The 26,653-nt window shown below is 36.8% G+C and overlaps 2 protein-coding genes across 2 annotated transcripts; one reads left to right on the forward strand and one right to left on the reverse strand.

Moving 5' to 3' along the window:
• The first annotated feature begins 776 nt into the window (after nt 1-776).
• On the forward strand, nt 777-3,558 carry LOC126783935 (uncharacterized). Its single transcript, XM_050509463.1, is given in 8 exon segments — nt 777-855; nt 1,040-1,146; nt 2,183-2,242; nt 2,244-2,261; nt 2,387-2,491; nt 2,891-2,972; nt 3,421-3,452; nt 3,454-3,558. Coding segments are annotated over 8 exon segments (582 nt in total). The 5' UTR covers nt 777-782.
• Nucleotides 3,559-5,085: 1,527 nt separating this feature from the next.
• Nucleotides 5,086-7,643, reverse strand: LOC126784890 (calcium-dependent protein kinase 11-like). Its single transcript, XM_050510427.1, has 7 exons — nt 7,118-7,643; nt 6,615-6,758; nt 6,359-6,511; nt 6,149-6,264; nt 5,898-6,065; nt 5,576-5,800; nt 5,086-5,229 (listed from the first exon to the last, which is right to left on the reverse strand). The coding sequence occupies exons 1-7, from the start codon at nt 7,641-7,643 to the stop codon at nt 5,086-5,088; spliced, it is 1,476 nt and encodes a 491-aa protein (XP_050366384.1).
• Nucleotides 7,644-26,653: the final 19,010 nt, after the last annotated feature.

A 26,653-nucleotide genomic window follows, 5' to 3' on the forward strand; every position in this document is an offset into this window, starting at 1 on the left:
TTCAATCATCAATTAATACTGAAATTAATGTCAAAGACCACTAAGCAATAACCAGAACTCAACAATTAAATGTAACTTGAATAATATTATTCACACTTTATCTGCACATCCATGTCTACCACTTGCAGCTCCGCACAATGATCTGATATACATGCTCCAATAACATAATTTTTTGTTTTCATGTTATAGAAGTATGATATGTTCAGCTCAGTGTGACTGAGGCTTGAGCGAGGTCGAGTGACCCTAGTTACTACATCGTTTCTTTTCTATGTCAGCCTGTCAGGTGTAAGCCTAGTAGAGTAGCAATGATTGTAGCTGCAGCATTGTCCCCTCCCCGTCTTGTAATTTGTCGATTATGTAACAAAACACGTTTATCATACCTTATAAAATACTCGTTGTCGTATGTTTATTTGATTTAAAAAAAAAGCATCATGTCTTCTAATTGATATAATTGGGCCTGTCATAAGCCCAACGCAGGGACCAAAACTAAAACACTTCGATAGTCCTTATCCGAGGCTACTCTGCACTCCCACAGCCATGACGGGAATGGCAGCAACCTTCAGTATCTCCTCAGCTTCCCCAATCCTCAATCGCCCATCAAAGCTATCATCTCTTTCATTGTCATCCAAGTCCTTCATTTCGCCAATGCGGACTCTCAACCAAGCTGCCCTTAGTCACAGATTTCCAAGTAGAGACTTCTTTCACTGTTCACCGTTTTTGAGTTTAGTTGTTCTTAATTTTCAGAAAGTTGAAATTTTTGGTGATGGAATTTTCCAGAGATAATGGCGTTTTCCAGCAATGATATCAAGGTGGGCTCCAACATTGAAGTGGACGGAGCTCCTTGGCGAGTTATAGGTACCACTTTAATCTTCTGCTTATTTTTTTTACTGGGTTTTTGAGTTTAATCAGAAAGGTACTGACATTCTGCTTATTGGGTTGTGTAATGTATTGACTATTGAGTATTTGAGTTTTAATTTTCTATAGTAGAGTTCTTTTGGATGAAGCTATAATACTGTTTTGGCTGTTGGCCATTCTGTAGAGTTTCTTCATGTGAAACCTGGGAAAGGGGCAGCATTTGTGAGGACCAAAATGCGCAATTATCTAACAGGAAACACTGTTGAGAAAACATTTCGGGCAGGAAGTACGGTAATGATCACAAACTTAGTAAATTATGTTTTCCCAAATGCCTGAAGTGCATGTACATTGTTTATGGAATGCAGCATATGCTTCAATTTAGTTGACTGCTGAGTGCTGACATTGTTTGACATTCAAATTATGATTGGTTTGACTTTGTTTCTAAGAAAATCAATAGTATGATTTTTCAAGCATATAAATTGTTACGGGAGCTAAATCCGGGGGATCGAGCTTCTCGTAGCTTTGTATTCCGGTGCGACAGCTCAGTGGGACCTGCACACAACAAGTCAAAGTCAAAGGGTTAGCGGTGCGCCGGCCTTCGACCCTCCGAAGCTTAAGTTAATATCTGGTGCGGAATAAGTTTGAGAGTTAATGACTTAGAAATACGTTACCTCTTTTAGGTGGTTTGGACTAGGAAATGTGTTTGGCCCTTCCCTCGATGTGGGAATGTGTACCAGTATATTGTATCTATCTCTGAAGGCGAGCTGCCTTGAGTGACATTAATGGCGATACCCGAACAAGCAGAGGGGTTGCTGGACTGGCATGTCTGCTTGCTGGGTCTTCCAAGTCTTCGGCCACCGGTCTGGTGACCGAGCAGGAGAAGATTAAGCCGGAGATCACCCCATTCAGGGGGTGGTGTTAACATAAATATCTTAAATGACAGAATTACTGAGATTTCAAAATGTGATAATAGGCCTTGTATTACATAATCCCCGTATCTCTTCCCAACTCAAGGTTAGGCCAGTTTTATTTATATCAGTAATATAACTATATTGAGTAGATTCATTCCACAGCAGATATTACTCATTTATCAAGTACAATGACATAGAATATCATCCATATCATCAAAATACTTCTTTATGGATTATTGTCCCTCACTAGAACATGGAGAATTAACAAAAGTTGTTAATTCAGCTGTATCTAATTACATCACTCACACGCATGGCCTTTTTTTTTCTTCTGAAGTAGAACTGAACAACATGCTCCTCCTTTTTCCAAAGTAGGAATGAACAACATGCCCTAATGTTTGATGTATATTGTTTCCCAGATGAGTGAGGCAGCTATCTACAAGGAAACCAAACAATTCACATATAAAGATGGTCCCCAATTTTGTCTTCATGGACCTGGTATCTTGTAATTGTATTTTAAAATTGTGTTTTTTAATTTCTCACGAGGACTTTTAGACTTCCTTTTCTCATGGAGCAAAATGAAGTAACTTAATTTTTCTATCTCAAATTTCTGCCTGTGTCAGACTACATTCGAGGAAACTCGTGTGAATGAATCTCAAATTGGAGCAGAAAAAACAAAATGGCTGAAAGAGGGAATGGACTGCAATTTGCTTCTATGGAATGATCGAGTACTGCTCTTATTCTCTTTTATGCTATGCATTATTTGTCCCCGTTTAAATTTCCACTTTTTGCTGCAATGGTTAATGGCACATTATATAAACTGCGTCCACTATTGTACTTTTGTTCAAGGATTATTACTATTCTGGATATATCTGTTGAGCACAACAACTACGCATTTTTTATTTTGTAATCAGGTAGTTTATATGTTAGTGCAACTGAGATTCATCGCGAGATACATATGCTGATAGTATGAATGCATCAGGCATTAATAACGTTATGGTGGTAGTGATGACTGATGTTTAGTATCACTATCGTACAATGTAGACTGAAGTTTTTCTTTTCGAAATGAAAAGGAAATGTACTCTGATGTTTGAATGGTGGTCCTTATTTCTGTTATATAACTGCAGCTTTTTGATGTTGAAATCCCCATCACAGTGAAGCTGACTGTGGTAGATGTTGATCCAGGACTGAAAGGTGACACTGCTCAAGGTAATAAATTCTGCAACCTTTACTAATTTTCATTTTTGATTTTTCAAGGCCAAATTTTACTATTATTACGGCTCAATGCCCATCAATCCATGGACAGTTGTCGGTTAATTGTGGAACAAAAATGCTATTGGACAGATTGATATGCTGATAATTTAGCTTCAGAAACAGAGCTTGTCCCTGAAATTAATTCTTGGGGTTTAGAGGTCATGAACTCCTGCTAATAACTAAGTCTACTGTTGTGACTTGTAACAAGTAGAATTCTCATTGTCTTTCCATCCATTTGCTGTGTATCTATAAATTTTGTCCATACATGTTAAAAGATGATATCTAGATTACTATGGGGTGGGATTATTCAAAGAGGAATAATTTTCACGCACACATTTTGATCGGAGATGTTACCTCTTTGGTAATTGCATAACTATCTCCTCTAACTGAAATGGAATCGCAGGTGGTGGAACGAAGCCAGCTACCCTTGACACTGGCTGGTGCTGTTGTCTTTGTCCCATTGTTTGTAAATATAGGTGATGAAATACTGGTGGATACCAGAACCGGGCAGTACATGAATCGTGCAGACAAAAGTGCATAGACTATGAGACATCTACGATATTCAGCCCAGAAGTTTTGTATACGATGTAGAGGCTTTCACTTCATGCTATTTATGTAATATGTTAGCGGAAGGTTTGTAATTTATGAATATTAAAAGCCCATATTGGGCGTATGGAATTTTCTTAGGTACCACCATGTATGTGATGCCCTCATTTATTGATATCACAACAAACTTGTTGTCATTGTGGTACATAGGGATTAGGGTAATGTTTTGGGTAATTATCATTCTATTAGTTGTAATTTCTTCCATAAAATTTTACAAGATTATGAATAAATAGACGAAATAGTTGTCAATATTATAAATTTGTTTATTTTTTTGTAAATATAAAACACATGTTTCAACTTTAATCTCAATATTGTAAATTTTTGATATAAAATATTGTAAATTTTAGTTCAATAAAATTATAATTTTGGTTCAAAAACTAGTAAATGAAAGTAGGCTATACCTCAAGGTATTATTGTAGACGACTCCTTGGTGGTATGGTATGGAAAAGGCAGAGAAATGAAGTAGGCGGAGAGGAAAAAGGAATACGAAGGTGATCGTGGGGAATAGTGGTGGAGACAATGGACGAGATGAAATACAATGATGCAACACTGAGCACATCGATATGGAAAATATCTATCTGCAAAGACATGAACACATACAATCTGAAGAAAAAAAATTGCAGAAGTAAATAAAACTATGAAGCACACAATTTCCTAATTAAATTAGAGATCATACATGCACCCAATTTAAAAGAACTCTGCATCAGAAACTTATTCCGAGACATGGTTACGTCACCTCCTTGAGTTCACAAACTGCACACTAAGCAAAAGGATTAGAAGAACAAGAGAAAAGCTTTCAAAGCCAATATAGAAGGGGGCTGTGCATTATGATGGCTTGAACACATGGACTTTAACCTCTCTCTCTCTCTCTCTCTCTCTCTCTTCTCTCTCTCTCTCTATATATATATATATATATTGATCAATCTGATAGATTTGAAACTCGTCCCGCATAAAAGAGTTCAATCACAACTCTATGCTAACAACTGCAGAGGCTTAAGATTATCACAACTCAGCACAGTAATCAGACAATGAATTTGACAAGTATTCAAACTCGATGAGAAGATACATCGCTCAAAGTTTTCACAGTAACATATGACTATTATGCTTCAGGCCTTCAGTTTATCTTTGATTACAACTCGGTAATCATATTTGTGTTCCAACTCTTGCAAGACAGAGTTGTGTCCAATTTAAGTCTTAGTGAGGGTGGAGATCAAGGTCGAGATGGGGACTACAGACTATCAAAATAGTACCTGGCATTCCCCCCACCCCCTCTCTATATCTCTATAACCCAAAATAATCAATTAGTAACAAACAGAAAAATATTTTGAAATACAAGATATTAGCCAATAGCCATCATTACAAATTGGTGGATCCATTGGAAATTAAGCAACACACGAGTTATAGCTATGTAGTTCCTATTACAATTGAATGTGTTGAAGATATTGCTTCTGGTTAGTCTCTCTCATGAAGTATCTTTAATTCCAAAAGCATCAGCTAAATTGAAGGTCAAATTGCGAGAAGCAGTTCTGTTCCTCCCTATAGTACTACCATGATCACCACCCTTCTTCATCATTGCAACAAATTCCCCATAGTCAATACGCCCATCCTGTAAAAAGTACGTAAAACAACACGATTACAATGCTACTATTTCAATTATGTTATATGTATCTCATGTGTTTCTTATAAAGATTAAGATGACATTGAGAAATTTGGGAAGACACTCTTTTCCACTTCAAGTACAAAAACTGAATTCAGCGGCTCAGTTGAAATCATAGTTCATGATCTCATGCATCACCAGACATAATGAATGTATTCTAAATTGCACACATACACAAGAAATAAGTGATGTTAAAGATGCATGTATCCTTCAATTAGCACTTTAGTTTTGCATAATTGTGGTCGATACATCAGTGAATGAAGAGGAAAAGTACATCGATCAGCAATGAACTTACATTATCCTGATCAATTTCTTTGATCATATCATCCAGATGAACATCACCAAGACCGAAGTCCTTGCAAGCTTGTTGAAGCTCATCAATGGTAATGTAACCACTAGCATCTTTGTCAAAGAAGGAAAAGGCTGCAATTAAATTTTCCTCTCTTTCCATCTTATTCATGTGTAATGTGGCAGCAAGAAATTCACCATAATCTATTGTTCCACTGTTATCTATATCAGCCTGTCGATGAGGAAGCAAAGATATTAATAGGGTATAACCAATATTTAAAAGAAAGAAAATAAAAGTTATGGCTAATATAAGTATGTGTTCTATTAACTGCTTCCATAAGAGACTTGATTTCAGATTCCATTAGGTCTGATCCCACTTTTTTCAAACCCACTTTAAGTTCCTCAAATGTTATTGTTCCACTATTATCTGTGTCAATCATCTTGAACAACTCCTTTAAACCTCCAATTTCTTCCTCTGAAAGTCTTTCTGCTATAACCTGCAAGCAACAATACTAGATAAGATCATAGAAACAAAATTTAAAAGAAATGAAAAATTGGGAACTGATCGATTAAGGCATACACGAAGAGCCATCTTTTTTAACTTGTTCATTGCAGAGAACTGCTTGAGGCGAGACAAAACTGCAGAGTCTAGTGGTTTGTCTGGGGCAACCCTATCATCAACAATCCATGGATGACCTGACCAACAAAAGAACCACATTGTAGAGTTCAACAAAGCTAGCCTTTCCTATTGAGGCGTGTGATAAATTTTCTTGACATAGTAGCTACTCACATAAAACTTCATGGGCAGTTATTCTTCTTCTTGGGTCTCTCTCAAGCATTTTCAGCATCAAATCTTTTGCACTTTCAGAAATACTAGGCCAAGGCTCAGATTCGAAATCTACTTTGCCTTGCAAAATTTGTCGAAAGATCCCTGATTCAGTTTCTGTAAGTATGAGGAAAAGTTAGTAATTTGATTCAGGAGGAAAATAAAAAGGGTTACACGATCAGTAAATTTGTAAAATATGGTAACTCATAAGGATATATACCTGCCCAAAAAGGAGGAACCCCACTCAACAGAATGTATAGAATCACACCAGCACTCCACACATCCACTTCAGGTCCATAAATCTTTGACAACACCTCTGGTGCTACATAATAGGGACTTCCAACAACATCATGAAATACTTGTCCTGGAGGATTAGAGATAGAGAAAGGAAAAATGTAACAGAATTATAAGTCACTTTTGTATGTTTAATCCAATAAAACTGAATAATGTTTCAGATTTTCTTACCTGCTTCATGAAAACATAATGATTCTTAAGAATTCAACAGAACAACGGTGGTAATAATGAATCTTAAGAATTAAAACCATAAGCATGATCGAATATATACAAAACCTTATAATTAATCAGCCAAGAATTTCAGAAAATTACCAGCCAACTCAAATGAAAGATACCATAATGAATATGGTTTGCATTTGGATAAAGAAAAATTTCAGATCTGATCAAAATAAAAGTTTTGTAGTAATTTAAATTTAAGAAAGGAAAGACCTGGCTTATAGAAGATAGACAAGCCAAAATCGGTAGCTTTGAGCTTGGCATCATCAGAAGGATTATCAAACAAGAAATTCTCAGGCTTGAGATCCCTATGCATGACCCCAAGAGAGTGACATGCCTCCACAACCCCAACAATTGTCTTGATGAGCTTAGCAGCCTCTCTCTCACTATAATGACCCTTCTTAACAATCCTATCAAACAACTCACCACCAGCACAAAGCTCCATCACCAAATGCACAAACACAGCGTCCTCATACGTTCCCTTGATCTGAACCACAAAAGGGTGTTCAGACAAATGGTGCATGATCTGAATCTCTCGCCAAACGTCATCGTAGTCTTCTCGACACATGAGCTTACGCTTTGGGATCGATTTGCAGGCATACATTTCATTTGTAGATTTGTGTGTGCATAGATATGTGGTTCCAAATTGGCCTTGCCCAAGTTTCTTGCCCATCAGGTAATGGTCTCTCAGTTTTGGTGTTTCGTAGGGTAGTACTGTATGATTGCTAGCTTTCTTCATTGTTACAACTGCTACACAAATTTACCCAGATTAATATTCTAAATGGTCTCCTCCTCCTCCTCCTCTTCCTCTTCTCTAATTCCCTTCTCTTTGTGATTCATTTCTCTATGCTTCACATGTGGCTAGCTTTATTTCTACATCTTTCCCTACTTATATTGTCTCTGCATTACGATTCTAAAAATACGTTAGACTAGAACCACTATCCCATTTTTTCCTCGCTTACACCTTTCTTTTTTGTTTAATTACTTTTATTGAACGTTCCCCATTTCTTTGGAATTTTTTTTTTGGGGATAAAAACAAGAACAGGAGGAAACTGCAAAACTAGCAAGGCCAAGGGATATGAGTAAGCTATGCATTTCCAATTGTTAGCAGCCAGAAAGGAAAGAAGTCAAAGAACCCACCCAATGCTAGGTAGGGATTCAAAGCATTCAAATTTTTTTTTCGGTACAAATGGGGCCATTAGCCCAAGCAAAAGAAAGCAAATAAGAAACTAGCCAGAACTACAAGCCATAAACTCCCAAGCTCTAGAAAGACCAACAATGTCATCAAACAAAACATCAAAAACCAGCGTAGGAGGGTCATGTAAGATATATATTCCTCTATCATTAGAGGTACTATGCTTAACAAGGATATCAGCTATCATATTCCTCTCTGTGGATATGTAACACATTAATGAAGTCAAAGACACATATCAAGCTTCTGCAGTTTCATTATCAAGGTCCTAAGAGGATGCAAATCAATATTATCATATTGAAGAAGATTAATAAGCACTAAAGAATCAGACTCAACTTCCAGTCTTGAAATCTTTAAGCTACGAGCTAGATGTAGACTATGAAACAAGCCCAAAGGCTCAGCTTGCAGGACCTCTCCAGTCCCAATGTTCACTAGAAACCCACCCTGCCAATAGCCAACGTCATCTCTAAGCACACCATTTGCTCCAATATTTCCATTATTCATCCTGGAGCCATCAACATTCAGTTTAAAATTTCCAACAGCTAGTTTAATCAAATATAGCATCTCCACATGTTTAGGCAAATTTGTACCAAGCTTAGTATTAGCTTTAGTCTATTCATCAGCATAACTAAAAACAACTTCAGAAATATTAAAATGATAGCCGTAAAAAAACATTCAAATTTTAAGCCATGAGAAATTTTTCAGTCCTCCTGGAAGACTATTGGACTATGACACATGGTTCACCTAGCCAATGAACAATCGCCACGTTTCAACTTTCACACATCATACTCTCTAAATAAAATATGCAGTAAATCTAAGTAAACGTTAACCACCAACAACCTCGTTTCTCCGTTCCTATGATCACTGGAATCAGCGAAGATGAAAGAAAAAGATTAATATTGAAACAAGCATTTACAATTTTCTTAATTTGGACTCGTGAGCCGCCCTTCTTGAACTGTTGCTAACGCTAAATTAAATCAATTAAAATAGTGCTAACTAAATGGTTAAATTATAGGATTTGTATGTGCGTGTAATTAGAGAATGAGCGATTCATGTAATTAGGAGCCTGGTCTATATTTGGATGTGTATCTGAGCATGTTTAGTACAGTCACCTTTTCTTTGTATTGAATTTTGGTGATTGTTCAGGAATAGTATTTGCAATTGTGTTCATTTGGTGATCGTGGCTATATAAAGTAAGGCAGAAACTAATCCTAGAACCAAACCACTACATCCCATCATACTTTTTAGTATGATTTACCACTGCTACTGCTACAAAACAACTGTAAGCTATTCCGTACTCTGCAGGAAAAAAAAATTGAAATGAAATCCCAGGAAAACTCCCTAGTGTACAACACATAATTTCAGACTTTTGAACTCGGTCATCCAGCTCGCATGAAACTTTTTAAAGCCTGATTATGTGACACCACATCCTTTAAGTGAACACATGTAAATTCAGAGAGCAGCATAACATCACACAATAACTCAAATCACCCTGTCAAACAGTCTTACAAGCTTAAAGTGTTTCAACTGAAAACATTAGAATCATAAGAAAACATACTTTGAATTAGTTCCGACCTTAAGAGCTCCACAAGGCGTGCATGGCATCCAACTGATTCAACTCGGTGCGCTTGAGAGATATGTTGGATACAGTTTGCAGAAGCCGAGGTTGAGAAACAGGAAATTTGTTGCCACCTGCTGAAAGTGTCACCGCCAACATCTTCTTTAAAACCATCTGCGATTGATTCCAAAATGTGGCATGTACCTCGGTGTCAACACTCTTCAAAAATTCTGAATCTGTTCCCATCGACACATACCGTCCTTCAAGCAGACATGACAGAGCTGATTCCAGCATCTGGAAAATAAATAAGGGTAAAATTAATAAGTATTCCATTAGTTTACTTAATATAGGAAAACATAAATTTTTCTTAGTACACCTGAATTAGGTTAACATCCTGTTGCTTCAGTCCATTGCATCCCCACATTAACCGTAATTATTACTCCAATAAAACCGACTAATCCCCAGATATTATCAATGCCTTCAACAGCATGGAATTCAGAACCTATCCCCTCATCTTTTCAAGGCCAATCTAAACACAACATGATTCATTACATACAATCCTCAACAAAGCATTGAAACCACTTATTCGTTGCAACTCTGGCAAATATATGGACTCAATTTCTTTATTCTACATTCAAGACCAGTCTTATGGCCCGTTTTATTGTTCACAATGCCGGTTCAATAATCAAATCAAAACAGTTTATGTGACAGCGAGAGCTTCACATTATAATGCCGTTCTTCAACTATGTGAAGAATTCTCTTCACAGGATGTGTTACAGTAACAGCTTCACACTAGATCCTTTTTCTTTTCTTTTTCTTCTTTCCAATGCGAAAAAGTTCATCCATAACAGAGAAAATGTACAAAATACAGAAGCATAAAAAACACCATGAAAGCCAACAATGAACACAGACAAAGACACTACAGAACAGCACCTCCAATTTAAGAGAATACCAAAAAATAAAAAAACAACAACACACCAATCCCTCAATTACGAGGAAATTGATGCCAGGGACAGAACTGTATCCCCGCTGACATTATTTTTTATCTCATCCCCACCCAGTAGTTTCCCGAAACAGCCTCTTCAAAATAGCCAAAGCAAGTGCCTTCTCGTCTGCACCAAAGCAGAGAACCTTCCCGAGGGAAATGAAAGCTAATGCCTTAGAGACCTTAGGGTATTCCAGCCTTCCTTATTTACATGAGAACGAGTCACAAGAGTTTGATGCACCAACCAAGAAAAAAAACATACGAATTTGAAGTAATTTATACAAATGATGAGAAGGAAAAAGAAGGACTCTCTTCCCAAACCAAACACCCCTTTCCCCATTTCTTTAACCTGAAACTGCAACGAGCCATAGGGATCTGACTTAATTCTCCCATTAAACTCGCTAGACTTAGCATCAAATCGCTAGAATTCAATACTGTATAATGAACCACCAACAAAAAAACCGTATCATTTTGACATATAAACAATCATTAAAAGTTTCTTAACATAAATACATTATATCTTACAATATTGCACACTTCTAAATAGAAAGCAAGATTGACCATAAATTATATAGCTGAACACTGAATAGTAACCACTATCAATGACTCAAATACACTACCTTAAATTTTAAAATTGAAATAGCATGCCATAAAATTGAAAATAATATAATTTTCCAATGCCTCCAAATATGTTTCAATCAACTTCAAAAAAAAATGTAGATGAATAAATAATTTAATCAACTAGAAAGCTAACATGACAAAAACAGATAATTGTTCCAGAACAAGGGTTGTACATTCTAAATTTCAAGTCATTATGGTTTTGTCAAAGAGGATCACTCTATTCAAGGCCTACAAAACAGAAGCGGGCTTGAAGTAGAATATAAATGTCTAGAGGAGAAACTTCACTGTATAATTTTCAGGTCTCGGTGCCAATTTTGAGTAGGTACGGATAAAATGGTTAACGTAATTAGCAAGAACACAAATTTCTATATTTATTTTAAGAAATAGTCATGAGTTCCAGAACGTACCACATTTGAGTGTAAGAGGCTTGAAACTCTTAATGAAAGCTTTGATCTCTCTATAAGAATAGTTAGATACATTGTAGGATGCGTTTTTGGGCCATAGAAACCCATAGCCTTTTGCCAGTTCCTCTCTGCCAAGGATGCATACTGCTTGACCCGCTGAAGAATACTGTTTTCAGCAATGGATAAGTTGCTTTTCTTATGATCTGGCTCCATGAACTTCAAACAACAATCCCTTTCGTAATTAGCAAGCTGATAATAAGCAAATGCGGCCTCCTGTGTCCGCAGTTCACCTAATGATTCATAAACAGATAGTGCCTTCCTAATGGCCTCATTTGCTGAAATCTCATGCTTTTGTGATTCTTTTCTTGATTTTCTTCCAGTATGACTAGTGGACCCTGTTTGCATGTCTTCCAGTACTCCGGTCCAGGGGCGGAACCACTTGGCAGGCTGGTAGGGCTATAGCCCAATCGAAAATTGTGCTGAAATATTACCAAGTATATGTATTATTCTTATTAAAGTTTGAGTTTTTGGAGTTGGTTAAAGGCCAAATATAATTACCCTTAGATAGGGTTGATTGTGGGTTCGATTCCCACATTTTTTTTATCCCTGATTTTTTCTTTTCCATCCCAATTCTTTCTTCTTTCAATCTTTTTTTGTTTTTCTCATTTTTCATCCCTAATTTTTTTCTTCTCCTTTCCAATTCTTTAATTTTTCAATTTTTTTTCTCTATTCTTTTATTTTACATTTATGTCTACTATTTTTTTATTAGTAAATCTATATTTATTTATATTCTCTCTTCTTTTTGTTTTTCTCTTTTTTCATCCCTATTTTTTTCTTCTCCTTCCTAATTCTTTCCTTTTTCATTTTTTTCTCTATTATTTTACTTTACAGTTTCGTCTATTATTTTCTATTAATAAAAATCTATATTTATTTATATTATCTCCTCAATGTTCTCACTATTTTTCTTTAGTTACAACATATTATTTACAAATTCTTTAGATATTTAATTTTCTATCACAATTTTTTTATGCTTTAAACCAGCCCTACCCATTCTCTATCCCTAGTTCTGCCCCTGCTCCGGTCCCATAAACTTCCACTGTAATATCTTCTCTTGCCAGGAGCATTCCGAGCCTCAGATATGTATGAGTGAACTGTGTACATACCTCAGTCCTCAAATCATCTAACAAAGAGCTAGCCTCTTCAACAAAAAGCACTCAGCTCTGCCTTTGCTGCCCCATAAAATTTAAGTGATTCGCTATATTCCAATTTTGCAGTCTCCAGTGCATATACATATGCATTAAGAAAGGCAGAATGCATCTTAAGACCATCAATCTTTGATACCACCTCTTCTGCCACTGCTCGTCTTCCATGGCCCAAGTTGCAGTTTATTAGTACGATGTTCGTATGATCAGAGACTTCTTTGAATGATCTGATAGCATCTACAAAAGCAGATTCAGCTTTGCTCAGTTCTTTCCTCTCAAGTCTATTGCGGCCCAATTCATTACATACCCACCCTTTTTTCTTTTTTACCAGACTGTAGCTCCTCTGAACTAGATGGGTAACCACCTAATGCCTTTCTAGCTTCTTCATAACAGCAGACGACTACTGAAAGATTGTATTCAACATCTGTTAGAAATAAAAATGGACCTGACATTATCTCAACCACTTAAGATAATGCAATTGAATTAAATCAAGTTAAATAGCAGAATTATATATGTAGTAATCCTATTACAGTAGTTATCAAGATATATATCTCTTGATAAATCTAGAATACTTATCAGATTGACAACATGTTCAATATGAAGTTTGTGATAACAATTAGGTCTCTTAACAGATAACATTTCAGTCTACTTTGGACTCTCTATGGGTGAGCACAAAGTGGAGTTTTACACCGGTATAAATAAGAGAGATATTCCATGATCACACACAGGAGAGAAAACATTAAGTTCAGCCCCATACTGTGTTCTTGTGCTGTGTTTCAGAAGAGTATTAGACTGCAGCACTGGCTTAGGAAGTTCTTCAATTGGTGAGTCTCTACACTATCAGGAATTCACTATGTTTTATTTCATATTCAGTGTGCTATGTTTGTGGGATTAATTCTTGCTTGAGATGTTAAGATGTAGTCATTCACATCATCAGTCTAACATGTGGTATCAGAGCCAACAAGAATAACACAAATTGCATAAAATAATTTTTGTTTTTGTTTTCGATTCAGTAAAACTACAGAAGAAAATAAAACTCTATTGTTCGGAAGTAAGTAGGCTTAAATCCTCAATCCGCATTCATCGATTTTAAGCCCACTTAATAACCCATTCAGGCACCCGATTCATATCCAATTTCTTGTCCAGCATAATCGTGGTACTGGTTTTTTTGGGGGAATTGATGCGCAACTGAGAGTGTAAATCTCAGTGAAGGGATTCAAACCCATTTAGGCGCAAATATGGCCAGATTGGGTTTATTGTTTGAGTTTATGCTAACAAATTGCAGCGCTGTAGCAAAGGTAAGTCTTCAATCTGAATCTTGTCAAAACTTCAATCTGCATTTGTGAATGGTCATATGAAGAAGTGTTGGCATATAGATAAAGTATTCGTCGTGGTTGACGTGTGCTAGGCATTTAGATGATCTGTGATACCTGAATTGGTTGATTTTGACATGATCTGGAGATGGAGGCTTGTATGTTTATTTTCAGGCACTGTATAGATTCAATTATATTGCTCCTGTGATTGAATAGTGTTTCTGTATGACTATGATTTTGCCGGAAATTTTTAAGAGGAAGTAAGTATATATATATATATTACAGTAATCTCCCAAATTATATATACAAATCTGCAGAATTAATCATAGTTGAAAATCATTGGTTTTACTGAGGTTTTGAACTGGAAATAAAACCCTTGATTTAGTTTGTGATTTAAAGGAAGCTTTATAGACTATATTGCACAAAGCAATTTTTCCTTATTGTTTCTTAAAAATTTTCATTTAACAAACTGAACTTGTGCAGCTAATTCAACATAACACTTGTATTATGTTCTTCCAAAGAAGATGTTCACTGTGTTGTTTTGTGTTAGTGTAGCATCTTATGTGGCTTATATATCTTTTCAGATTCTTGGAACTTTTCTTAACCAAAGTTTTGACTGTTTCATTAATAACTGATATATAACAACCATGGTTTGATGATAAAGAAACTTTAGGATGATGAATTTTATATCCAAAGATGTTATTCACTATCAACTACAGCTTTATGGGGAAAATTTAAGTTTTATGCTTCTGATTTGAAAAATGAGTGAGCAATTAATTTTTTGTTAGTATGCATGACTGTTTGTATAAGTCTGAAGCTTACAGAATATAATATATATATATATATATAAACACACAAAATGGTGTTTGCAGTAGCTTATGCATGTTTTTCTTGTTTGTTTTAGGCTCTACTTTTGTTAACCTTGGTCAAGTGGTGTTGGTTAATGGAACTAACTATAAGGACTGGCGAAGGCACATAGATTATCATATTACCATGACCAATCAATTGGATTTATGCATGGTTGAGGATGTTCCTGCTGAGCCTACTAATGAAGATGATGCTGAGACCAAAAGAATCTATAAAGAGTGGCACACTAGCAATAGGAAGACTAAGAGTTTCATTAGGACTACCATGATAGACTCTATTAGAGGGTCAATTGAGGAACCTGAGACTGCTTGGGATTATCTAGAGGCTATCTCTGAATATTACATGGAAAATGATAAGGCTGAGATTTCTAGGCTGTCTAGGCAGTTTAATGACATGAATTTTACTAGTGTTGGCTCTGTGAGAGAACACATTATGGGCATGATGGACATTAATGCTAGGCTTAGAGATTTAAATATGGGAGTTAAAGATGACCAGGTTGTGGCTCAAGTGCTAGATTCCTTACCTACCACCTTCAGTAACCTGAAAACCTCCTATAATGCATCTGAAGCCAATTGGAGCCTCAACAAACTCATTTAAGTCTGTGTCAATGAGGAAGAGAGGATTAAGAAAGAGTCCAAGCCAACCACTGCCATTAATTTAGTTGAGAAGCCAAAATGGAAAGGTAAAAACAAACTTAAAGTTAAGAAAACTGTTCCAACTAAAGTTTCTGGGAATCATGAGAAGGCATGTGAGAAAAAATGCTATGTTAAGGGTTGCAATGGAGAGGCTGGAGGGAATGGATCAAGGTTTAAATGTTTCTTTTGCAAGAAAGTTGCTCACAAAAAGAAAGACTGTCCAGGGTTTAAAGCCTGGATGATTAAGAAAGGTGACTCTTCCCTAATTCAGTATTTTCCCTAGAAGTTAACTTTGTTAATATAGATAGTCATTCATACTGGTTGGATTCGGGCTATCTATCCATATTACCACTTCATTGCAGGGTATCATAAAGAGGCGAGCTCCAAGGAACAGTGAGCAGCATGTCTGTGTGGGAAATGGTGCGAGGGTAGCAGTTAAGGCGATTGGAACCTTGAAATTAAATCTAGGACAAGGATTTGGAAATTTTCTTTTCTTGAACAATGTTTATTATATTCCTTCTTTAAAAAAGAATCTTATTCCAGTAGGTCTTTTGGTTGGTATTGGATTGAGACTTGTTATTGATTTTGATGGAATAAAATTTTTTCAAGGTTTTGAATACATTGGTGGTGGTTTGTTATGCAATAATTACCTTAAATTAGATTGTTCTGTGATTAAACAAGAGATTCTAGCTATTGAGAATGCAGAAAGCATAAATTCAGTTAACCATGTTACATGAAGTAAAAGAACCATACATAATAACAAGTCTGCTAATCTTTGGCATAAGAGATTAGGCCATATATCTAAAGAAATACTTAAAACATTGGAAAAGAATAAAATTTTACTTGCTTTAGATTATTCTGATTTAACAGATTGCATAGAGTATTGCAAAGGGAAAATGACATACAGCAGAAACACAAATGCATTTAAAAGTCATTCACTATTGGAAATAATTCATACAGACATATGTGGCTCTTTTAAACACAAAACCATATGTGGAAATGTATACTTTATCACCTTTATAGACGATTTTTCTAGGTACTGCTACATTTATCTTTTAGCAGAAAAATCTCAAGCACTACACGCATTCAAAATATATAAAACTGAAGTTGAATTTCAGCTAGAGAATAAAATTAAAATTGTTAGGTCTGATAGAGGAGGGGAGTACTATGGTAGACATACTAAAACATGCCAACAAAAGGGACCTTTTGCACTTTACTTGCAAGAGAATGGCATTAAGGCTCAGTATACAACTCCCTATAACCCTCAACAAAACGGGGTGGCGGAAAGAAAAAATAGAACCTTAATAAATATGGTGATAAGCATGATGTGCACTATAGGATTGCCTAAATTCCTATGGGGTGAGGCTCTTAAGACTGCAAATTATATTTGCAACCGAGCCCCTAGTAAATCTGTAGAAAAGACTCCATTTGAACTTTGGACAGGAAGACAACCAAGCTTGCATCATTTTCATGTTTGGGGATGCAAAGCTGAAGCAAAAATACCTAAAGAATTAGCACAAAAGTTAGATTAGAAAACCATAAGTTGTCATTTCATTGGATATTGTGAAAAATCAAAAGGTTATAAATTTTATACACCTAATAGAACAACCAGAACTTTTGAAACACATCAAGCTCAATTCATGGATGAAGATATCTATAATACAAGTTTTGAAGACTTGACTGCAGTTTTTGAGGAAACTACAGAAAATACAGAAAATGTTCTTGTGCAAAATTTTTTACCTTTTAATTCAGAAAATGAAATGCAAACTAATGATACAGAAATTACAGTCCAAAATCAAAATTTCGAGGAACCAGTAGTCTTAGATCAGAATGCTCCTAACCATGCTCAAAATGAGCATTTAGTTGAACCTAACCAAATTCAAGCTGAACATCAAATTGTAGAACAGCCTCAGCTTAGGATATCTCACAGACACAGAAAACCAACTTTTGGGGAAAACAACAATTATATTGTTTATTTACAAGAGTTGGATGCAGAAGATAATGATCCATTAAGTTATAAACAAGCAATAGAGAGCACTGAAATTACAGAATGGCATAACGCAATGGAAGCATAAATTGTTTCCATGAGTCAAAACAAAGTGTGGAAACTTGTAAGACCTAACCCAAATCAGAAAGCTATAGGTTCAAAATGGGGTTTTAAGACTAAGAGGGATGTTAATGGAAACATAGAGAGGTATAAGGCTAGGTTAGTAGCAAAAGGGTTCACACAAAAAATGGGCATAGACTATGATGAAACCTTTTCTCCTGTGTCCACCAAGGATTCATTCAGAATTATAATGGCACTTGTAGCTCATTATAACATGAAACTGCATCAAATGGATGTTAAAACAACATTCTTGAATGGAGAATTAGAAGAAGTCATATATATGCAACAACCTGAAGGTTTTGTGGAACCTAGGAAAGAGAATTTAGTTTGTAAGCTTGAGAAATCCATATATGGGTTGAAACAAACTTCTAGACAGTGGTATAAAAAATTTGATTCAGTAATCTCTTCATTTGGATTTACAAAAAACATTGTTGATGAATGTGTTTATATCAAGACAGTTGGGAATAGTTTTATTTTTTTTATACTGTATGTTGATGATATTCTTTTAGCAAGCAGCAATGTAAAGCTACTTAAAGAAACTAAATCATTTTTATCAAATCAGTTTGATATGAAAGATTTAGGTGAAGCCTCTTATGTTTTAGGGATTGAAATTCATAGGAATAGAGCACAGGGCTTTTTAGGACTTTCTCAAAATAACTACATACAAAAGGTCCTAAAAATATTTAATATGGAAAAATGTGCATTTGGTGAAGTTCCTATGTCTAAAGGAGATAAATTGTCAAAGAATAAAAATTCAAAAATTGGGGGGAAGAGTTCTGATATAGATAGCACACTGTATGCTAAACTTATTGGAAGTCTCATGTATGCTCAGGTCTGCACAAGACCTGATTTGGCTTTTGCAGTTGGCATTCTCTCTAGATTTCAATCTAATCCTACTCATGAACATTGGATAGGTGGGAAAAAAGTACTTAGGTATTTACAGAGGACCAAGTCTCATATGCTAGTGTATAGGCAGGAGAAAGAGTTAGAGTTGGTAGGATACACAGATTCAGACTTTGCAGGTCGTTTTCCAGAATCAAATAAATCAACTTGTGGATATGTATTCATGCTTGCTGGAGGGGTTGTGTCTTGGAAAATAATGAAACAAAAATTGATTACCACCTCCACCATGCAAGCTGAATATATAGCAATTTATGAAGGAATGTGTCAGGGATTATGGATGAGGAATTTTATAATTCAAATTGAAATATTAAGTTCTTTAGTTTCTGATGCACTTAAGATATTCTGTGATAATGAAGCTGCAGTGTTCTTCACCAAGAACAATAAAAGATCCTGCAACTCTAAACACATTGATCTAAAATTCTACAGTACTAGACAGAGAGTGAAAAATGGAGAGATTATAGTTTTAGATATTGATACGGAGTCACAGCTTGCAGATCCTTTTACTAAGGCCTTACCTGTTGAAACATTCAAGAAACATGTAAAGAATATGGGAATTTTATCCAAATTGGATGATGCTTGAGTTCAGTGGGAGTACCGAGCAATTTGTGAATTTGTATCTCACTGTAACATTTAGTTTCAGTTCCTTTACTGTATTACTGCAACCTTTGTACTTTGTTCTGCAAGCAATCAATAAAATTTAAGGTATTTCAGAATCCTACATGTCTTTTAATTCGAATTCTGAAAGTTTTGTATTCCATTTTATAAATATTGTGTGTTTTACAGGTGAACATTCATACTTTAAGCAATTCAGTTCAGTCCAGCAATTCCAAGTTCACTGGAGTTCATTATGTTGCTGGAGATTTTGTTTTGACAAAGTCATACAGAAGGATGTGAAAGAATGGCATTTACAGGTAGATATATTAGCCTTCATATTTCACTATCACAATAGCTTATGTGAGTACTGTGATATTTGTTAGTGACTCTTAATCAACTTGTTGCTCATAACATACTTGTTTCTGAGTTCTGCAATAGTTACTTTTACTTGATCAAGCTGGATAAGTACAGGGTTTTATATAGTTCATGTGCACATTACAGTTGCTATTTGTTTCAGTCATTAGTTCAATTATACAGTAGAGACAATATCAGTCCAAGTGGGAGAATGTTAGAAATAAAAATGGACTTGACATTATCTCAACCACTTAAGATAATGCAATTGAATTAAATCAAGTTAAATAGCACAATTATATATGTAGTAATCCTATTACAGTAGTTATCAAGATATATATCTCTTGATAAATCTAGAAGACTTATCAGATTGACAACCTGTTCAATATGAAGTTTGTGATAACAATTAGGTCTCTTAACAGATAACATTTCAGTCTACTTTGGACTCTCTATGGGTGAGCAAAAAGTGGAGTTTTACACCGGTATAAATAAGAGATATTCCCTGATCACACACAGGAGAGAAAACATTAAGTTCAGCCCCATACTGTGTTCTTGTGCTGTGTTTCAGAAGATTATCAGAGTGCAGCAGCATGAACGTGGAGCAATGGCTGGCTTAGGAAGTTCTTCAATTGGTGAGTCTCTACACTATCAGGAATTCACTATGTTTTATTTTATATTCAGTGTGCTATGTTTGTGGGATTAATTCTGGCTTGAGATGTTAAGATGTAGTCATTCACATCATCAGTCTAACAACATCTCCATTTGCAGGATCTCCAAGGTACTTGAATATTCCCCCAGGCTTATTCACTCAACATCCAGTGAGTTTTTACTCTCCACTTCCGAACAAAGATTATCATCTTCCAAGTCTCTCAAATGTGGGTAGGTGTTGCTCTTAGGATATGATATTTTAATGTATTTCCTGAGCGCATACCACTTGATCCACTGCTGCTACTTGCACTGCTGCTACTCGCACTGCTCCCACTGCTTGCCCTATCACTTTGACAGCTGCAATTTACTAACGAACATGAAGTGCAGTTTTGCAAATGCTGCCCCAGCTTCTTCTTAATGTTAAAAGAAAAAAGAAATGGCTGAAGTAGTTTTATTGATGTTGCATGAGCTTTTATAGCTGCAGTGAGAATATTAAGACAACTCATATACAACCTATCACTACACATAAGAAAACTTTACAACTCATACACAACCTATAACTACACATAAAGAAACTTTACAACTCATACACAACCAATACAATCTATATGACAGATTTTTTTCAACACTCCTCCTCAAGTTGGAGGGTGGATGTGTTGCACTCCTAACTTGCAAATCATAGGAATAAAGATGTCTTTCCCTAATGGTTTAGTGAGAACATCAGCTAGTTGATAGGCAGAACTTACATGTCTTGTGACCACAGAACCATCTAGGATTTTGTCTCGGATATAATGACAGTCCATCTCAATGTGCCTTTTTCGCTCATGAAAAACAGGATTGGCTGCAATGTGGAGTGCAGCCTTGTTGTCACAGAATAACAAAGCTGGCTCATGAAGCAACATGCCCAAATCCTTGAGTAAGCAACGCAATCAAGTCAACTCACAACATGTGCCTGTCATAGCACGATATTCAGCCTCTGCTGAAGATAAAGACACTGTCTTTTGGCGCTTAGACTTCCAAGACACTAAGGAACATCCAAGAAAGACAAAGTATCCAGTTGTAGATCTTCTTGTGACCGGACATCCTGCCCAATCGGAATCACAATAGGCTCTCAACCTTAAATCACTGATGGAAGAAAAGAATAAACCTTGTCCTGGAGCACCTTTCAAATAACGTACCACCCTTAATGTTGCTTCCCAATGCGTCTTCCTAGGTTGATTCATGAACCTACTAAGGACATGGACGGCATAGGTAATATCAGGTTGGGATACAGTGAGATATATGAGTCGGCCAATCAACCTCCTGTATTTCTCAGGGTCTTTGAGCAGATCACTACACTTCGACAATTTTCAAGCCTTTTTTCCATGGGAGTTTCTGTCGAAGCGGCCCCTAATAATCCTGCATCTTCAATAATCTCCAAGGCATATTTACGTTGACTGATAAAGATCCACGTTTCAAAGTTGAAACCTCGATGCCAAGAAAATACTTTAAGTCTCCATGATCCTTGAGATGAAATTGACTATGCAAGAAAGTCTCAAGTGCAGCAATTGTCTCCAAATCATTCCAAGTAATCAATATATCATCAACGTAAATCAAAAGTGCAGTAAATAAATTTCCTTTCTTCTTAGTGAATAATGAATAATCAGCTTTAGATTGAACATACCCGGCTGACTTTACTGCATCAGAAAACTTCTCAAACCACTGCCTTGAAGCCGTTTCAAACCATACAAAGATTTGTGCAATCGACATACCAGATTCTCCTCCCCCGTCGCCGAAGACCTGGCGGAGAAGACATATATATTTCCTCTGATAATTCACCATGAAGGAAAGCATTATTCACATCAAGTTGGTGTAATTTCCAATGACGAGCAGCTGCTAAAGCTAAGAGACAACGAACAGTAGTAATTTTAGCAGTAGGGGAAAAAGTCTATTGATAATCCACACCTTCTAACTGAGTGAAACCCTTGGCAACCAACCGGGCTTTATAACGTTCAACAGAGCCGTCTGCTTTGTGCTTGATCTTATATACCCAACGACAACCAATGGGAACTTTGCAGGCCGGAAGTGTGGTAAGAGCCCATGTGCCATTTTTGCTTGCAATTTAGAAAACATGGCTAGCTGCCATTCTGGATGAATAATTGCCTCAGAATAGGTGCGTGGCTTAATGACATGACTGATCGGAGCCAAGAAAGCCTGATGATGGGGCACACACCGATGGTAAGAGAGATATCTAGCCAATGGATAACGAGTTCCTTTAGTCGAACTTGGCAACAAGAAGGATGACAAATTTGAGTGAATGGAGCGAACATTGTAAATGAAACGGTCCGGTGGGTGCGATTGGCGGATGGAGCGACGGAGGAGGATGGGTTCAGTAGTGGGTGGGGCGACTAATGTGGGCGGATCAGGCGAAGGCTAGGCAGAGAGTGGTGGACGGCGGGAGTATGTGCGGAACAGAGGTGGTGGAGGCGGAGGTGGTAGCGAGGAAGGTGGGGAGAGGGCGGAGCTGTCGTTCTTACATTCATAGTACCAACACCCTTTCAATAGCAATAGCAGCAGCAGCAGTGCAGGCAGCAGGCAGTAATAGTGCAGGCAGCATCAACTTAATTTCTTCCACGCTGCATCTTAATTTTTTTGTGTAGCCTCTCCTATAATTCGTCATGGATGGTGATGATGATGTTCCTTCACCAGGCAAATCAGTTCCTCTCAATTCCACAGAATCATCAAAATCCAAATCTCCCCTCTCATATCCCTTTTATACTTATCCCTCGGATCACTCAGGCATGGTCCTAATTACTAAAGTCTTGGATGAGAACAACTACAATGGTTGGAAAAGGGATATGCTCCGAGTTTTGAATTCCAAGAACAAGATTGGTTTTATCAATGGCACAATTGAGTCTCCTTCAGAAAAGATTGATCCAAATGGCTACAAAACATGGACTCGGGTCAACGATTTGGTGCAGTAGTGAATCACCAACACAGTCAGTCAAGACATTGCTGAGAGTCTCACCTTTTACTCTTCGGCTTAAGAGCTATGGGAGGACTTACATGAACGATTTTCACAAGGTAATGCTTGTCGAATTTTTGAGATTTAGCGAGATATAGCTTGTCATAAGCAAGAGCAACAATCAATCTCAGCTTATTATACAAAGCTGAAAGGTTTTTGGGATGAATTGACTTCCTATTCTGAGGTTCCACACATCTCCCAAAGAGATCAATAGAGACTAATGCAATTTCTGATGGGTTTGAACGATACTTACAGTGCTATTCGCAGTCAGATTCTTTTGATGAACCCTTTGCCTACAGTCCGACAAGCTTACGTTGTTGTTGCCCAAGAAGAGAAGCAGCGTCTACTTGGTGCTACACATCCAGCTGAGTCCAGCGGTAGTATGGCGATGGTGGTCCGAAACTCTAGCAGATTCACAAATCAAGAACAAGGTAGCAGGCCCAGTTTCAATCAAGGAAGGGGGAGATCTGAGCCAAATCCCCGACCACATTTTGGCAGATTCAGTTCTCAAGAACGGCGACAAGGATCAGGGAGAGGCCGCCCTCAATGCGTCCACTGTGGAGACCCTGGACATTTAGTTCAGACTTGTTTTGAACTGATCGGCTATCCTCCTGGTCACCCAAAGGCGAAGCAAACTCAGCAGAATTATCAGCAGACTTCCAAGCCGAATTTCAACACTAGTTTTAGAGTTCCATCTACCAACAACGTTTCTAGCGTTGTAAGTTCTCATGTTGGGCCTTCAGTCACTCTATCTGAAGCCCAATTTAATCGATTTCTGGCAGCCGTTAGCAGTATGTCTCCAAGCTCCAACTCTGATGCCAATGCAACTCCAAAAGCTAATGCTACAACTAAACCAGGTTTGTCCAAGGTTGCTTCCCGCAATTGGATCATCGATATCGGGGCAACCGATCATATTTCATCATCAACTGAATTAATTCATGCTGATTATCGATGTTCCTTGCCTCCAGTTTTATTACCAAGTGGAGATACATTTGCTATTATCGCAAAAGGATCAATGCCCTTAAGTTCCAATTTTTACCTTCATGATGTGTTATCTGTGCCAAAATTTAAGTTGATTTGATGTCAGTTAATCGTTTGACAAAACGCATGAATTGTTCAGTGACTTTTTATCCTTATTGGTGCATATTGCAGGATTTGGCTACGAGGAGGATGATTGGTTTAGGTGAACAACGTGATGGATTATACTATTTGGTGGCATTAGCGACGGAGAAGTCCATGAACCAACCTACCTCCACCACCAAACAGTCTACCTGCAACCTCTCTATATCCTCCACCGATCTATGGCACAATAGGCTCGGACATGTGTCTTCACCATGCTTAGGTTTCATCGTTAAACATTTTCTAATTTTCCCCTTCAATTAAATAAAGCTTGTCACATATGTCATATGGCAAAGCAGAGTAGTTGACATTTCTATAATAGCAAAATTTCTTCGAATAAACCTTTTGAAATTTTTCATTGTGACATTTGGGGTCGTTATCGACATCCTTCACTTTCTGGTGCTCATTATTTTCTCACAATAGTTGATGACTATTCACGTTTTATTTAGATTTTTATAATGCGACATAAGAGTGAAGCACAACCTCTCATAAAGCGTTTTTAAACTATGCTCTTACGCAATTCGACTCTCACATTCAAATTTTTCGCAGTGATAATGGTGCTGAATTTTGTATCTTCAAGATGCTGAGGCATTGACCCATACACAGAACATGCCAATTCTACGACCTTCAAAGCCTTATGTAACTGGCCATCCTCTAAATAAGCCTGCCCAAGTGCCAAATAAGATTCCTTAAGCAAAAGAACCAGCTTCCATAACTTATTATCCAAATTTGAAGTGGGGAGCCATTCCTGAATGTCACAAACTTCAAAACAGTCGGCATCACCACATGCACAAACAGAAAGATCAGAAGAAGCTGCCCTACTACTTTCAACTTGAGTTTCACCATCCTGGCCCATCAAATTTGGTTCAGGGATATTATGAAGTTGCCGCGTCATCCTAAGAGATTTAATAGCTTGAGAAACATGGTGTAGTGCGGCAAGTTTAGTGGATATAGGTTCAGCAATACTCTGAGTTTTGAAATTTAATACACTGAAATTCTCACCGAAGAGAAGTTCATGGGCTATTTTTAAATCGTTGCGTATTATAACATGAGAAGTTTTAAATACACATCCCTAATTACTTAATACACATCCACATTTTATTGAGGTCTCATATCAATTTTTATAAGTATGCAAATGACCGAAACAAACATGTGTAATAAATTTAGAGGATATGGAGAAATTAATCTTTAGAATAATTATTTTTGGAAACTAATAAAGCAAGAAAATCAATTTAGATGGAAAGTTGATAATGGAATAAGAAGTTGAAAATTTCAATCATCTATATCTATCCATAAAAGGTTTATAGTTTTCGAATTTAGAATACGTCAAATAAAATTATTTTCTATGTTAAAACCTTATGGATTTCTAATTTCAATAAATTTAATCTTTTTTTCCTTCATCCAAACACACAGTTGAGGTAGGTATTCTTCATCTTGTTTATCATTTTTCATCTTTAAGAATTTGAAGAACAAGACTATGTAGATCGGTAAGAATTTGTCAATAATCAATTAGAATATTTGGTTGTTATATATTAAAACATACTAATTATATAAAATTATAAGGTATTTTTGTTAAGGATATTGTGAGTGCTTTGGGGTGTGTATTTAGTAAAATACTAGAATGAAAAAATAAATGTGTAGTGTATTAAGTAGTGGGTATGTATTAAGTAATAGTGTATTTATCCAAAGCAAGACTAGTCTCTCGTCACTCTAGAGTCTTCCTTTTCTCTCTCAATTTCCGTCACCGTCGCCGATCCCAAGTGCCCGAGTCTCCCACCATCTGCTAGCTTCAAAGTTGGTTTGATTTACAGAAAACAAGAGAGAGACTTTTTCAGGATGGAGAAATTAGGGTCGCGAGACCTCCGATGCGTCGGGAAATTAGAAATAGAGAGGCCAAACTCCGTCGGATTCCTCTGCGGCTCCATCCATGTTCCCACCGACAAACCCTTCCACTCTTTCCACTCCGCTCTCGTTCCCTCTAACCCCCACACCTCCCTCACCGCCGTTCCTCCTCGTTATCGCATTCTCCCCACCGAGACCGACCTCAACTCCCCTCCCCTCCCCTCCTCTCCTCTTTCCTCGACAACAACATCCTTCCTATCCACTCTGCATGTATTCCCTGAACTCCATTTCGATTAACTTATGTTGTTGTTGTCTTGACAGATAAAAGATGTTGCCAGAAAATGTGACGCGCTGGCTATTTCCGGCTTGGTTGAGTACGGAGATGAGATCGATGTCATTGCTCC

Source organism: Argentina anserina, chromosome 2 (assembly GCF_933775445.1).
Source record: "Argentina anserina chromosome 2, drPotAnse1.1, whole genome shotgun sequence".
Taxonomy (NCBI): Eukaryota; Viridiplantae; Streptophyta; class Magnoliopsida; order Rosales; family Rosaceae; genus Argentina; species Argentina anserina.

Coding starts and splice junctions, on each gene's coding strand:
- LOC126784890 (XM_050510427.1), bottom strand. CDS start 7,643: ATGAAGAAAGCTAGCAATCATACAGTACTACCCTACGAAACACCAAAA. Junction 5,801..5,897: donor TCAAGTCTCTTATGGAAGCA/GTTAATAGAACA, acceptor CCTCATCGACAG/GCTGATATAGATAACAGTGG. Junction 5,230..5,575: donor AAGAAATTGATCAGGATAAT/GTAAGTTCATTG, acceptor TACTTTTTACAG/GATGGGCGTATTGACTATGG.